This window comes from Leuciscus leuciscus (genome assembly GCF_965113295.1).
Source record: "Leuciscus leuciscus genome assembly, chromosome: 21".
NCBI classification, from domain to species: domain Eukaryota; kingdom Metazoa; phylum Chordata; class Actinopteri; order Cypriniformes; family Leuciscidae; genus Leuciscus; species Leuciscus leuciscus.
Window position 1 is genome coordinate 33841441 of NC_138745.1, and position 13240 is coordinate 33854680.

General features: G+C 36.6%; 1 protein-coding gene across 2 annotated transcripts in view; it reads right to left on the reverse strand.

Annotated features, from left to right (window-relative positions):
- The window catches only part of dock1 (dedicator of cytokinesis 1), a 245900-nt gene that overhangs the window by 28030 nt on the left and 204630 nt on the right, over nucleotides 1-13240 (reverse strand). For both annotated transcript variants that reach the window (XM_082151859.1, XM_082151858.1), the window contains exons 34-42: nucleotides 13190-13240; nucleotides 12483-12639; nucleotides 12141-12181; nucleotides 11054-11144; nucleotides 7668-7787; nucleotides 4747-4836; nucleotides 4209-4313; nucleotides 578-719; nucleotides 394-475 (exon numbers count right to left, since the gene is read on the reverse strand). The exon at nucleotides 13190-13240 is cut by the window's right edge and continues 35 nt beyond it. In XM_082151859.1, coding sequence (XP_082007985.1) covers nucleotides 394-475; nucleotides 578-719; nucleotides 4209-4313; nucleotides 4747-4836; nucleotides 7668-7787; nucleotides 11054-11144; nucleotides 12141-12181; nucleotides 12483-12639; nucleotides 13190-13240 — 879 coding nt within the window. The remainder of the gene's footprint in view (nucleotides 1-393; nucleotides 476-577; nucleotides 720-4208; nucleotides 4314-4746; nucleotides 4837-7667; nucleotides 7788-11053; nucleotides 11145-12140; nucleotides 12182-12482; nucleotides 12640-13189) is intronic.

Here is a 13240-nt window from a genome sequence, read left to right on the forward strand (position 1 = left end):
AGATAGACAGACAGATAGATAGAGAGATAGATAGAGAGAGAGATAGAGAGAGATAGAGAGACAGACAGACAGACACAGACAGACAGATAGATAGAGAGAGAGAGATAGAGAGACAGACAGACAGACAGATATATAGAAAGATAGATAGAGATCGAGAGACAGACAGACAGATAGATAGAGACAGACACAGACAGATAGATAGATAGATAGATAGATAGATAGATAGATAGATAGATAGACAGACAAAATGATAAGACAGACAAAACAATATAGACAATATAGATGGACAGATTAATCTGAATATGCAGACAAACAGATAGAACAGAGTGTTACAGATAGACAGACAGACAAACTAATAGACAGACAGACAGACAGACAGACAGACTGTCTCACCTCACAATCTGCTCTGATACGGGTTTGTTCTGAAACTTGGGTGGTAGTTCAAGGATGGGTTTCACTGTGAAACACTGAATGTCTGTTGGAATCAAACTAAGAAACAATACAATGGACAGTTTGGAGATTTGAAGTAAAACAGGAGGAATGTGTTGAGTGCGCTGTGAGTGACGGTCAAGGATACACTGTCCTGAGGAGCTCCTGATGTCCTCGCTGGGGGGGCTGGTGGTCTTCATCTTCTCAGCATTGGGGAACTGAGTCAGCAGTCTCGCCACAAAATCCTCCCACCGCTCATACTCCTTCCCCCGATAGATGAACATCTTATTCTGAAAAACAATACACATTTTGATCTCCACATGAAACATTCCTTTCCTGATTGATTTTGACGACCTGATTTATTTTTCTGTCCTTGCCGTACTAATCTATGAATATTATTAGCATGGTATGAATTTCAAAGCATCACATTTTCTAAAAAAGTACAATTTAATTAACACTTCAGACTGAATAAATACACAGAAATACAACAAAAACTGAATACATGTAGGCCATAGATGAGCACTAACACACTGAGATATGATTTACAACAGCAGTGTTTACATAGAAAAAACACTCAAAAGACATCTGGAGTGTCTGACTTCAGTGAAGCATGACTAGAAGACTTTAACATATGTTTTGATAACATATGAAACGATAAAAGAATTGCATAATGCGTTAAAGCAAACTGATGATACTCGACAGAACTACAGCATCATCAGAAGGACATCTACATTAGTGGTTCTGCATATTTTATTCATTGCAATTCTAAATGCAAATAAAAAAAAATGCAAGTATCCATATATTCGAGCATAGCTCTGAGAGTAAAAACAGGCTTAGAGAGGGAAAAAGGGCTTCTCATTCTTCGCATTAAATCACGACTGTATTGTGTTTTAATCTGTATCTTGGTAGTCAAATTAAAGATATATTAATGTACAAATTGTGTGACATGCCCTCAAAAGCTTAACAAAACGTAAAAGGTAAAAAAAAAAAGAAAAGAAAAAAGAAATAGCCTATTAATTATATTGCACTTAATGACAACATTCATACACATTAATCTATTTTAATACAGTATGTTTAATGTCAAGGCAGTGTATTTTACTACTTTTGGTGGGAAGTTGGGATGTATGATAGAGTCCTAATGCAAAACCAGCTGAGAGCCACTGGTGTAGAACATTCAATCGCCATCCATGAATACAGGGATTTGATTAAAACACTGTGAAATGAGACTAAACACACAATCTCATCAATCAGAGAAACTCATTCTGTATTTATTAAGAGCTTTAACGTCAAATCTCAAAACAGCCAAATCGGCTGTAATTCAGAGGCGTTCGGCAGTCTGGAAACGTTCAATTATTGCACATTCCCATAAAGACAGCGCCAATCATCTGCTCCCACATACAACACTTTCAATATGTTTCCGCTCGCAGCGTCTGTGCGAACAGTGACAGACACACCACTGTGTGCACACAAACACCTACACGCATGACAGGGAGAGCGAGTGTGAGGAACGCTCAGAACGGGATACTAAATGACCAATATGCATGGAATTGAAGTGTTTATTTTTGAACAATGCATGCTCATATTTCATATTTCTCAAGAGTACAATGCAGAGTGCTAGTACCCTATCTGAAAACAGCCTGAGAGAAGCACACACAAACACACACACGCACACACAAACGTCTGGTTTACTATATTTGTGCTTACTCTCCATAGACACAATGTTTTTTTATACTGTGCAAACTGTATATTCTCTCCTCTTACACTAACACTACCCATAAACCAACTCCTCACACAAAACTTTCTGCATTTTGACATTTTCAAAAAACTCATTCTGTATGATTTATAAGCTTGTTCCCTCGAGGGGATCTCAATTTAGGTCCCCACAGTGACACGAGTCCCTATGAGTCTGTGTGCATTCAGGTTGAAGTCCCCACCGGGATAGAACAACATGAACACACACACACACACACACACACACACACACACACACACACACACACACACACACACACACACACACACGCGCTCCCTGCCTGCATGAACATATTTCAGCTGCTCAATTAGTGAAATGCGAACTGGAAGTGAAATATGCCCAGGGCCGTTTTCAAATCTGCTTTGAGCGATAAGGTGACAAATTGCGGCGCGCTCTCGACGGGTGTTTTCACACTGCCTGTGATTCCAAGCACGGCAGAATAAACCGGCAGCGCTCGCACGACTCCGCACGCATACAAAAGTGAGAGGAGATTGCAAGATGTTTTCTATTTCACAAGGCAAAGCTTCTCTCCGCGGAGCAGCATGTCAACACTAGCAGGAGACGACTGGCCTTTAGATGGCCGATTTATTTTGTGTTCCCAGGATGTCTGGTGGGAGACGCGTGACTGCAGGCGGCTGGAAGAGCATTAAAAGAATTACAAATATATCTGAGGCGATTCGGTCCCACAACCACAGGCTTAAACAGACGCATGATCTATGGGAGGTGAATGATTCCATTTCATCATGAATGACTGGAAATATATATAAACAAAAAGAATACAAACCACACACTCCACACAACAATATTATTTTTACGCTTTTTCTCTGTCTGACCTTTTCTAGCATTGGATTTGCTTTACCATATCATTGTTTTGATTTACTTCTGACATGTTCCAGGGTAGGGAGCTTTTTTTTGTTGCAACTTTTTATTTCAAAATTCTGACTTATCATCTAGCAATTGCAAGTTTACGTCATCTGGCAATTCTGACTTTTTCTCAGAATTGTGAATTGATCTCACAATTCTTAGAGAAAAAGTAAACTTGCAATTGTGAGAAAAGTCGTCTGAACTGTGAGATTATATATATATATGTGTGAAGAGTTCAGATGCAAAAGCCTCTAAATGCCGTCTGAAATTTTCTTATAGAATGATCATTTTTATCAAGCTTGTGTATTTAAGTTCAGTAATTTCACTTAAATGACAATTAATAGGTAATCTTCATTGCCATTTAAGTGAAATTATTGAATTTAATAAATGATAAAAATGATCATTCTATAAGAAAATTTCAGACGGCATTTAGAGGCTTTTGCATCTATATATCTTTATCTATATCTATATATATATATATATATATATATATATATATAATTATTATTTTTTTTATACATATCTTTTTTTATATTTGTTTTATTATTATTATTCATTGGTGTAAACGAGCTTCCATTGATTTGAGTAGCAACAAGGAACAAATACATTTGGCAAAAATAATAATTGAATTGAATAATATATTTTAAATACACCAAAAAAAAATAATGAATTGAATACATACATGCATATATACATATTATATATATATATATATATATATTTTTTTTTTTCAGGATTATCATAACCAGAGTCGTATCATAAACATAGTCGTATCATAAATTTCCTTATACCTTAATATTCACATTTTATATTTTCAGATCTTTAAGTCTAGGTCTGGTACAAATGTAAAACAAAATTAACCTATAACCTTTTGATGTACAAATTAACCTTTGTACATCACAAATAAAAAGAAAATGTATTAGTTTTAAAGTAATAAATCAACCTCTGGAAACAAATTTGACGCCTGTAAATGGTTTCTGCACTACAGAGACAGCTGTTGATGGGTTTGGAAAGGCCACACAAAGACACCAGTAATTGATTTCCATGCTTTTGGAAATATATCACACAAATTCACAATGCAATGCATTTACACAAAGAAACTGACATCTCCATGGATATGGTGAAATATGAAAAAATTCAGGATTAGAAGAGAAATTCTCACCCGGAGAAATGAGGGGAAGCCCAGCCCATAATAACCTACAGCGAAGTAGTCTGGCTTTGGTCTGATCACTTTCACAATGCTCTCATAAAACTGAGCCTGCTTCCTCTGAGAGAGACAGAGACAGAAATCACATCATCAGTTCTGAACACATCATTTACAAACACTCTTTAAATGAGTTCAATTAAACTTTGCTCACTTCAACTATTTAATACTGTCATATGAATTTGCACTCAAATACATAATAAAATAGTAAATAATAATAATAATTTAGAACTAAAAACAGGTTGAGATCAATATGTGAGGGGTTGCTATAAAAGTTGTTCCCAAACTTTCGTTCTTTCTGTCTGAATGGATCAATTTGTCATTTGCTGCCAATTAGACAAAACTGCACTAACGTCCAAAATGCAGAAAACCATTAAAACACCCCCGTCCATTTATATTAGGCTAATTTACCTACTTAGGTAAAGTCGAACAGTCTGAAAGGATCATTAATTGTTTGTTTCATTGAAAAACATTGACAGCAAAAGTTTGTACGTACCAGCAAAGCGCTCAGCTGCTCAAAGTCAAACATCTCGTTCTCGTACTGTTCGGCTAACTCCTTCCCCAGGATAATGGCCTCCTCCCACATCTGAACACAAAAACACATCAAACTTCATAAGCACGTCAAAACAGTGACATAATATCCTTCTAACCATCTGTGAACAATGCGCTTTGAACATAAAAGGTTTTTTTGAGATGGAAGCGGATGCCAATATTCTCCAGCTGCACCATGCTGATCGTGTAAAATATTTAAAAGTCCCCCTTTAGTCAATAATGATATCCATTAAAACTCACCAAAATGACATATTTGAGCACAGAATATAATTCTGATCCATTCCTCTGTAAAAACAAACAGAAATTGCAGGCACAGTAACAACTGGATGTCAATTGGGCTAAATCAAAGGGTGTAAAACCTCATATTTTAATGCACTTTTTTGCACATCTGGTTATGCGTTATTGATGTTATTTCTATGGGAGGAGCAGGTGGCACTAAATGAGTTTTTATCTATGACCTCGTCGGAGCAGGAATATGGATATTCTCTGGCTCTGATATTCTCTCATATCAGACTTATAACGTCAAATGCCAAGTGTAAATAAAACCTCTATCTAGCATTACACTTCTGGTGCACAGGATTTGATATATAACTAATTCTTCAAATGAAACTTTGAGTGCATCCTGGCAGCACTGAGAGAGAGAGAGAGGCTATGATTATATATCAATATCTGCAGTGCATTATTATTGAGAAAGCTGCCAGCAATAGTATTTGCAGTCTGTATGAGACATTGTGGATTACTTCTTCAGAATGAAGAAAGAATAAAACAAGTAGCGTGCAAAAAAAGTCATAAAAAGAAACTCGCATTGTAATATCAGACCACATGTTCAGCATTAAAATTACAATTCTCAATTTTGTTCCTGCCGACACTACAGAGTGCACTAAAGGAATAGTTCCCCTCAAAGTGCAAACGGTGTGATTATGTACGCATCCTCATGATGTCCCAAGCCCTATGCTGAATACTAAGTTTTTAGTTTTTTTCCATAACAAAGGCTGTCAAAGACACAGAGTAACACAATAAAACTCATAAATGAGTCCTTGACTTGTGTGCTTGAATTCCCAGTCTTCTGAAGCCTTATCATATCTTTGTGAGGAAGAAACTCAAATTTTACATTCATTTATGCATTGATAATATTCCATTCTTGCAAAAAACCTTGAGTCTAGTCCATGTTTGCATCCAGAATTCAAAAAAGGTGTATCAAGTTTGGTTACTACACACAAGAAAGAACCAATGTATTTTTTTTGCATTAATGACAGCACTGACTAGGTTTACAAGAACACACTAGTCTGATATTAACTAAAATGTGGTCATACTACTTTTACATTGTAAAACCTAAATTTTGCAAATAATCATATTGCAATGCAGGATTTTAAGGGAGAAGATTCAGCATCTCCAGTATTTTCCAAGAGAAGGGAATAGCATGATGAACATGCATGTACAGTATCATATGCACATGTACATTATACAGGAATATAGCTGTGATGAATGTAAATGTTTTTTTGTTGAATAAAGTCTTAGCATGAACAGAAACTTTATTTGTGAAATTTTGTGCATGCAACATGATCAATAACATGGTATCATTTTTTGTATTTGTTCGCAAAAAAGGGCTTGGGTGGAGGGGGGGATCATAAGAAGTCGTTCATTTCTGGTTGAACTGCTCCTTTAAGGGAATATACAGGGAAAGCATGCAGTGAAAGAGTAGGAAGAGTTTATGTGACTGTGTCTTCCTGTCTCGGCTCTCATGAGACGTTCAGCTGTGACATGTGGGTATGTCCCAGCAGTCTGAGCAGTGTTTAAAATAGACTCTGAAAAGCTGGAATAATTCCCAGAAAATGTGTCGAACAGAAGAACTACGGCCCAGAGCTGCTCCTCAGCTCGCTTTCCAGGATTGACTGACTGCTGCTCTCCTTCAAACACACACACACATTCCTGTTAAATCCTCTTGAGTTCTCTCTATTTGACACACTCGGTCATGATTTTGAGCCGCTGAGCCCAGTAATGGGGTCCAGTCCAGGGCAGCAGTTTCCCTAGAAGTCCCCTACCGAGAGACCTCTACGCTGGGCACAGATCTCTGCGTGGCCCTTCTAACCCTCAAATCCCCTCAGCTCCTCCATCCAGCCTGTCAGACTAATGGAGATGTAGCCATAACAGACCAGCCAATAATCTCCCTCTCCACGGGTCACCTGTCCGTTACACTGACCGCTCAGACTCTCTCAGGTCTGCAGCTGCAGGACACGTTTGAAGCCACGTTCATATAATATTACATTTGCAATATATATTTAAAAAAATTGTTTTTAAATATTTAAAAGAAAAAAATGGGGGGGGGGGGGGGGGGGGGTAAAGTATGTATTTTTTACAAAAATACTTGAGTATCTAATTATGCACAAATAATCTAAATCTTAATATATTTTTTTATATAATTTTTTTGCATAATTACAGACACATTTTACAATAATTAATTGCCACAGTATTTCTGGTTTCTTCATGTAATCCCAGACAGACTCTATGAGGTTGAGATCAGATCTCCGTGTGGATCATACCAATTTTTATATATATATATATATATATATAGAGAGAGAGAGAGAGAGAGAGAGAGAGAGAGAGAGAGAGAGAGAGAGAGAGAGAGAGAGAGAGAGAGAGAGAGAGAGATAAACCATTAGATCAATTCAACTTCATCTAAAATCAACTTCAAGATCAATTCAACTTCAACAATTCAACTAAAATGAAAGTAGAACAAGTTTGATGACTGCAGTTCACAATGTCGTTGTGAGTTGAAATGCCACTATTCTGAAAACACTAATAGTTAGTTCCTGGCCAACATGACTAAAGCATGTAGTGATAGTATGCAGTGTTAGTGATGGTTACCTTTCCCTTGTCGAAGTAATTGATGATCTCCTGGTACAGCTGGTCTTTGAGTTGACCCTGAGTGCTGGCGTGGTATCCGTCTCTCTGCGTCAGGTGGGCGGCACAGGCCTCTTCAGACCACTGACAAAACAACATCATCATTACACTCTTCAAATACACTGCATTAACCTGCTCGTGACCTGATGAGAGTCGTGTTTACTTCACTGTTAGATCTAATCTGTATCTGTACACATACAAATACATCACTACCAAACATGAAACTTTAAAGGGGTCATATAATCAAAAGTCCTTTTTATCTTTTGAAATAAGAAGGTTCATTACAACAAAATGTAACTAAAAACTTCCCACGCATAAGAAAAGCGAAGCTGCATAAATGTCTGATGCAAGTTACAGTATGTGAATGCATTAACACAGCCGCCTACATATATACATCAATGACGGCTATTCTGCGTTCAGAAACTCAGTCTGTCAAGTTACGATGAGGTAATATGGAGGAAGAAGGATGTTATTATTTCAAAACGAGATCCCTTATGATTTCAGTTTGATCTGAACAGTTTGAGCGACATATTTCAGATTTTTTTAGAGAGCAAAAAACATTATTAGAAGCATTATAAGTGGACCACAGGGAAAGAACAAAATTAAAAAAACAAAAAAAAATGGTATGACCACTCTGAACAATAAATAAAAATATGCAATATGCAGGTGCACAAACGTGCGCACACACACACACACACACACACACACACACACACACAGAGCAGTGTGGTCGCTTTCAGATCACAGCTGCTGGAGACATTAATTTTGTTGTGCTTAGAGTCTGAAAGGTTTGGCCTGTATTACTGTGCCGGCGTCAAGAGCCCATCTGATAACACTGATTTATGTGGCCACACTGTAATATTCATTACAGATGCTGCCTGATCCTGTAAACAAGTGATTATAGGGAGAAACTGTGCAGAACTCCTGGGTTTGTGCTGACCACTCAGTTCACCGCTTTTCTGGAATATAAACACACACACACACACGGAAAAGAGGGATCTGATTGGCTGGAGAATATCAGCTGACTCTCTGGAGGGCTGCTGCTATTGGCTGTGACGTTGAGCTACTGTATTGTGCTAAGGGCTCTGTCAGAACTGATTCACTGTAGTGTAAACGTAATTGACATTTCATGTAGCTTTGTGCAACAGTGGGGGTCAAACACCTCAGGAAACGGCATCATCAGTGTGAAAGCCACGGATCTGTTCCTCGTTGTGTGTTTCTGGGGCCTTACAATTGACTAGTGGGTTTTCGGACAACTAGTCGATCAGTTGATCATCCTGGCCTAGTGAGACGCTGACTGTTTCCATGTGAACCAGCTGTGTATATGTATATGTATATGTATATGTATATGTATATGTATACTGTATACAAACTACCATTGAAAAGTGTGTGTGTATCACTGGGTCGCTTAAAAAAAAATGTTTTTGAAAGACTTTTACGCACACCAAGGCTGCATTTATATGAATACAAATACAGTTAAACAGTAATATTGTGAAATATTTTTCCTTTTTTCTATTATATTATATTGTAAAACAATTTATTCCTGTGATCAAAGCTGAATGTTCAGCATCATTACTCCAGTCTTCAGTGTCACATGATCCTTCAGAAATCATTCTAATATGATGATTTGATGCTTAATAGTTTTTGTGGAAACCATGATAATTTTGGATAGAACAGCATTAATTTGAGATGGAAATCTAAAAAAAATAAACTCACTGTGTTCCCCATCATATTTTTCTTCTTAAAAGTAACGAAGACTACTATAAAGTCTCTTAATAATCTAGTTTTATTATGTTTGTCTGGTTTAAATATACATGTCAACCCTTTTACCATGTTTACAGTAAACATCCGCTTTCTCTTTCTAATTAACAGCTTGAAGTGTCACAGCCATGAGCATAAGCCTTGCAATGATAAACTAAACTGAAACCCTTTTACCTTCCTGAAGGATTTTTATTTTATTTTTTATATAGTACAACATACATTTAATAGTATAATATTTTAGCTTGAGACTGCACAAAGCAATATCCAAACACTTAAACACATTTTTTGTCTGAAAGCACGTATGAAGAAGTGTAAATTAATATTTTAAGTCACCATAGGTCCCGTTTCACAAAACAACTCTTCAGGAGTTTCACCGACTTCCAAGCGAGCGGATAACAAGTTGTAAAAGTTTCAGGTTTTGGTGTTGTCTCTGAGGTCTGTGTGTGTGTTTGTAAATGCATGCATTATGTGTGTAGCATAAGGTGTGTGTAAGTGTGTGCACGTGGGAGTGCTGCTCTTATACGCAGGAGCACAGAGAACGATTTATGAAAAGAAGCTGCGTGGGTTTGAGGGAACGTGGTGTTCCCTCGCTGACTGTGACAGCCGATTCCCTCGTCAAATTACTCCGGTAAAGCCCTAAACGGATCTCAGATACACTACAGAACATCCAGATGTCATTAAACAGCAAGCCAATATACATATTAATCAATTTGCTCAACTAACAGTTAATGTCAATTATCAAGACTAACTCCCAAGATCAAATTTGCATTTCGTGAAGGACACAGTAGAGCTTGCAAAGCAGCCACATAATATACTGTTAATGTTTTAAGTACGATTATGCTTTATATGGTGTAAATGTGCGAATTAAATGTCGCAGAGCTTTGCGTTTGTCATGACATGCATCTTGATTTCTATGTGAACTGATATATATCAACTATATGTATAAACGGATATAAAAAAAAGTTCAGTAAAAAAAAATCAGTATGCAAATAAATGCAAGAAGAAGAAAAAAACAGAAACATTTCAGTATGCAAATATGACTTTCAGTTAAGTATAAAGTTCACAAACACCTAAAAGGGTGTCTGTACATTCAGTGATTCTGGATGAATTAATTAAAGAAGTTTTAATACTCGGGGTATTAAATTTAATACTTTAAGTTTCACAAGTTTTATACTTAATACGAATGAATTTTAATATCCAAAGCCTTGCGTGCACCGCAATCATCTTTGACAAAGTTTAAGTATCTTTCTACCGGAGATTTGTTCTCAAATCTGCACTTGAGGTGACTTTATAAATGTCAGACAAGGGGAAAAACATCCCTCTGTAGAACTTCAACACTCAAAGAAATGGAAATGTGCATGGATTATTCCTGTCAGAGTCTTCAACAGCAAGATAGCCAATTAAATTATACCTGATGCTGTAGATTCTGCAGTTGAAGTGCATAAACATTGTTATCTCGTATACACTGAACATTCATTTACTGGCATGTGTCGGCAAGTAGGAATCAATGTAGTGTGTGTTTACCAGAGACATCTAGGTTCGTCCTCAAAGGGAAGAGGCATATATAGTCAGATAAACATGTGGATTACCTTGAGGAGTTTAGCATGCAGCAGTAGAGTGTATCCGGCCTCTGTGTAGTTATCACACTCCTTATGCAGGTCACAGAGCTTATACAGGTACCTACACACACACACACCAATGACTTTAACAATCTGAACACAAACTCCAATAACACACTCACAAAGGCCAGCAGCACAGAGCAACTAGAGATCAGATTAGCTTATCGTTCACGTACTGCATGATCCCAAACACAGGGAAAGCTTGGAGAAACTTAAGATTCTTAAAGATAAAATTTACAATTGAAATGTTTTTTATAAATTGGATCATTCCGGGACTGTTTTTTTTTTGTGCATTTGTCAAGACAGTATTCCACTGGTGCTAAAACACACATTATTGTAAATATGATATGAAATACTAGTTCACTGGGCTTTTTAATTTTCTGAATAAAATAAATATATGTTTTATATTAATATAAAACCACAAATAATTTACTGAAAGGTTGTATAATAATAATATATACATAATACATAAAACTATACATAAGTATATACATATCTAAAAAATATATATATATATATATATATACATATCACTATTGTTCAAAAGTTTGGTTTTTTAAATGCTTTTTAAAATAATTATCTGCTGCTCACCAAGGTTGCATTTATTTAATTATACTGTATAAAATACAGTAAAAACAGTAATATTGTTACAAATAAATAAATAAAATTCTATTTGAATATATTTTCAAATGTAAAGTTTATTCCTCTGATGTAAAGCTGTATTTTCAGCATCATTACTCCAGTCTTCAGTGTCACATGATCCTTCAGAAATCATTCTAATATGATGATTTTTATTAATATTGAAAACGGATGTTCTGCTTAATTTCTTTTGTGGAAACCATGATATATTTTTTCAGGATTCTTTAATGAATAGAAAGTTCAAAATAACATCATTATATGAAATGGAAATCGTTTATAACATTATAAAGGTCTTTACTGTTACTTTTGATCAATTTAATGTGCCTTTGGGGAAAACAAGAAGAAGAAAAAAGAAAGAAAGATTTAACCATTGAGAATTCCAGCGGCAGGTAAAGTCAGGAAAGATAAAGTGGCTCACCTGATGTACATCTCTTCTCTCTCGATCTCCTTGTAGAAATTCTGCAACAGATTCGCATTCAAGGTCACAATCTTTTCACTTATTCATGCTAATCACTGACTCCAGCTTAACCAAAAACTCAAACTGAATAATGTGCTCTAGAAGAATCTGTAACATCATCTGAGCTTGTGCTGTTGATTTCTGCACACCGACCGACGAGACGATACGAGAGTCATGTTTAACACACGAGGACTCCAACAGCATGTTCAGGTTTAATGTGCACTTGCGCCTCAGTACGTTTTTGAAATGTATAATAGAGTTATTATACAGATGTGCCACTGAGAGGCTAAATATTCTCCTTACCAGCACATTTACTGTGCAGCTCATGCGGTTCTCCTTGTTCTCGTCGTGCATGATGGTCCTGTAGTCCAGAAGTCTCTCCAACAGACGGACCACCAGAGTCACGAAGGTTTCACCAGACTTAGCCAGATACTTGTGCTTCCTGCAGTGCTCCAACAGACTGTCTCACACACACACATACACACACACACACACACACACACACAATGACGAAGGTCACACCACTATGTCTCTAAACTCCATGTTAAACGACACGAAACAGCATTTACAATGAATGTATTCAACATGAGAGCCTTTTGATTTTGGTTTTCAATTTAAACGTCTCATTAAAGTCAACACAATTGACTATAATATGCCATATTTCTAAACAAAATATGTATGGACTTGACAAGTAAGGTATACTAATATTGGGTAATATTTGCCCATGTGTCATTGGTTACATCCGGAGAAAAAATTCATCTCAGAACAAACATTCATCGCAAACATTAAAGTTTTCATACAAGCAATTTTTTTTTAAGATTAAATACATGTGAATTAATTACGGTTTTGACTTGATGTCTTTAAAGGCACAAATGTCTTCTGCTCTGTTTCCTCATGTAGTTATTATATTAACATCACTATCAGTGTGTGTGTGTGTGTGTGTGTGTGTGTGTGTGTGTGTGTGTGTGTGTGTGTGTGTGTGTGTGTGTGTGCATATGATCTGCTCTCACATCTTCTGGAAGAGGATTTTGTACTGTTCGTCTCCTCGGCCTCCTTCCACC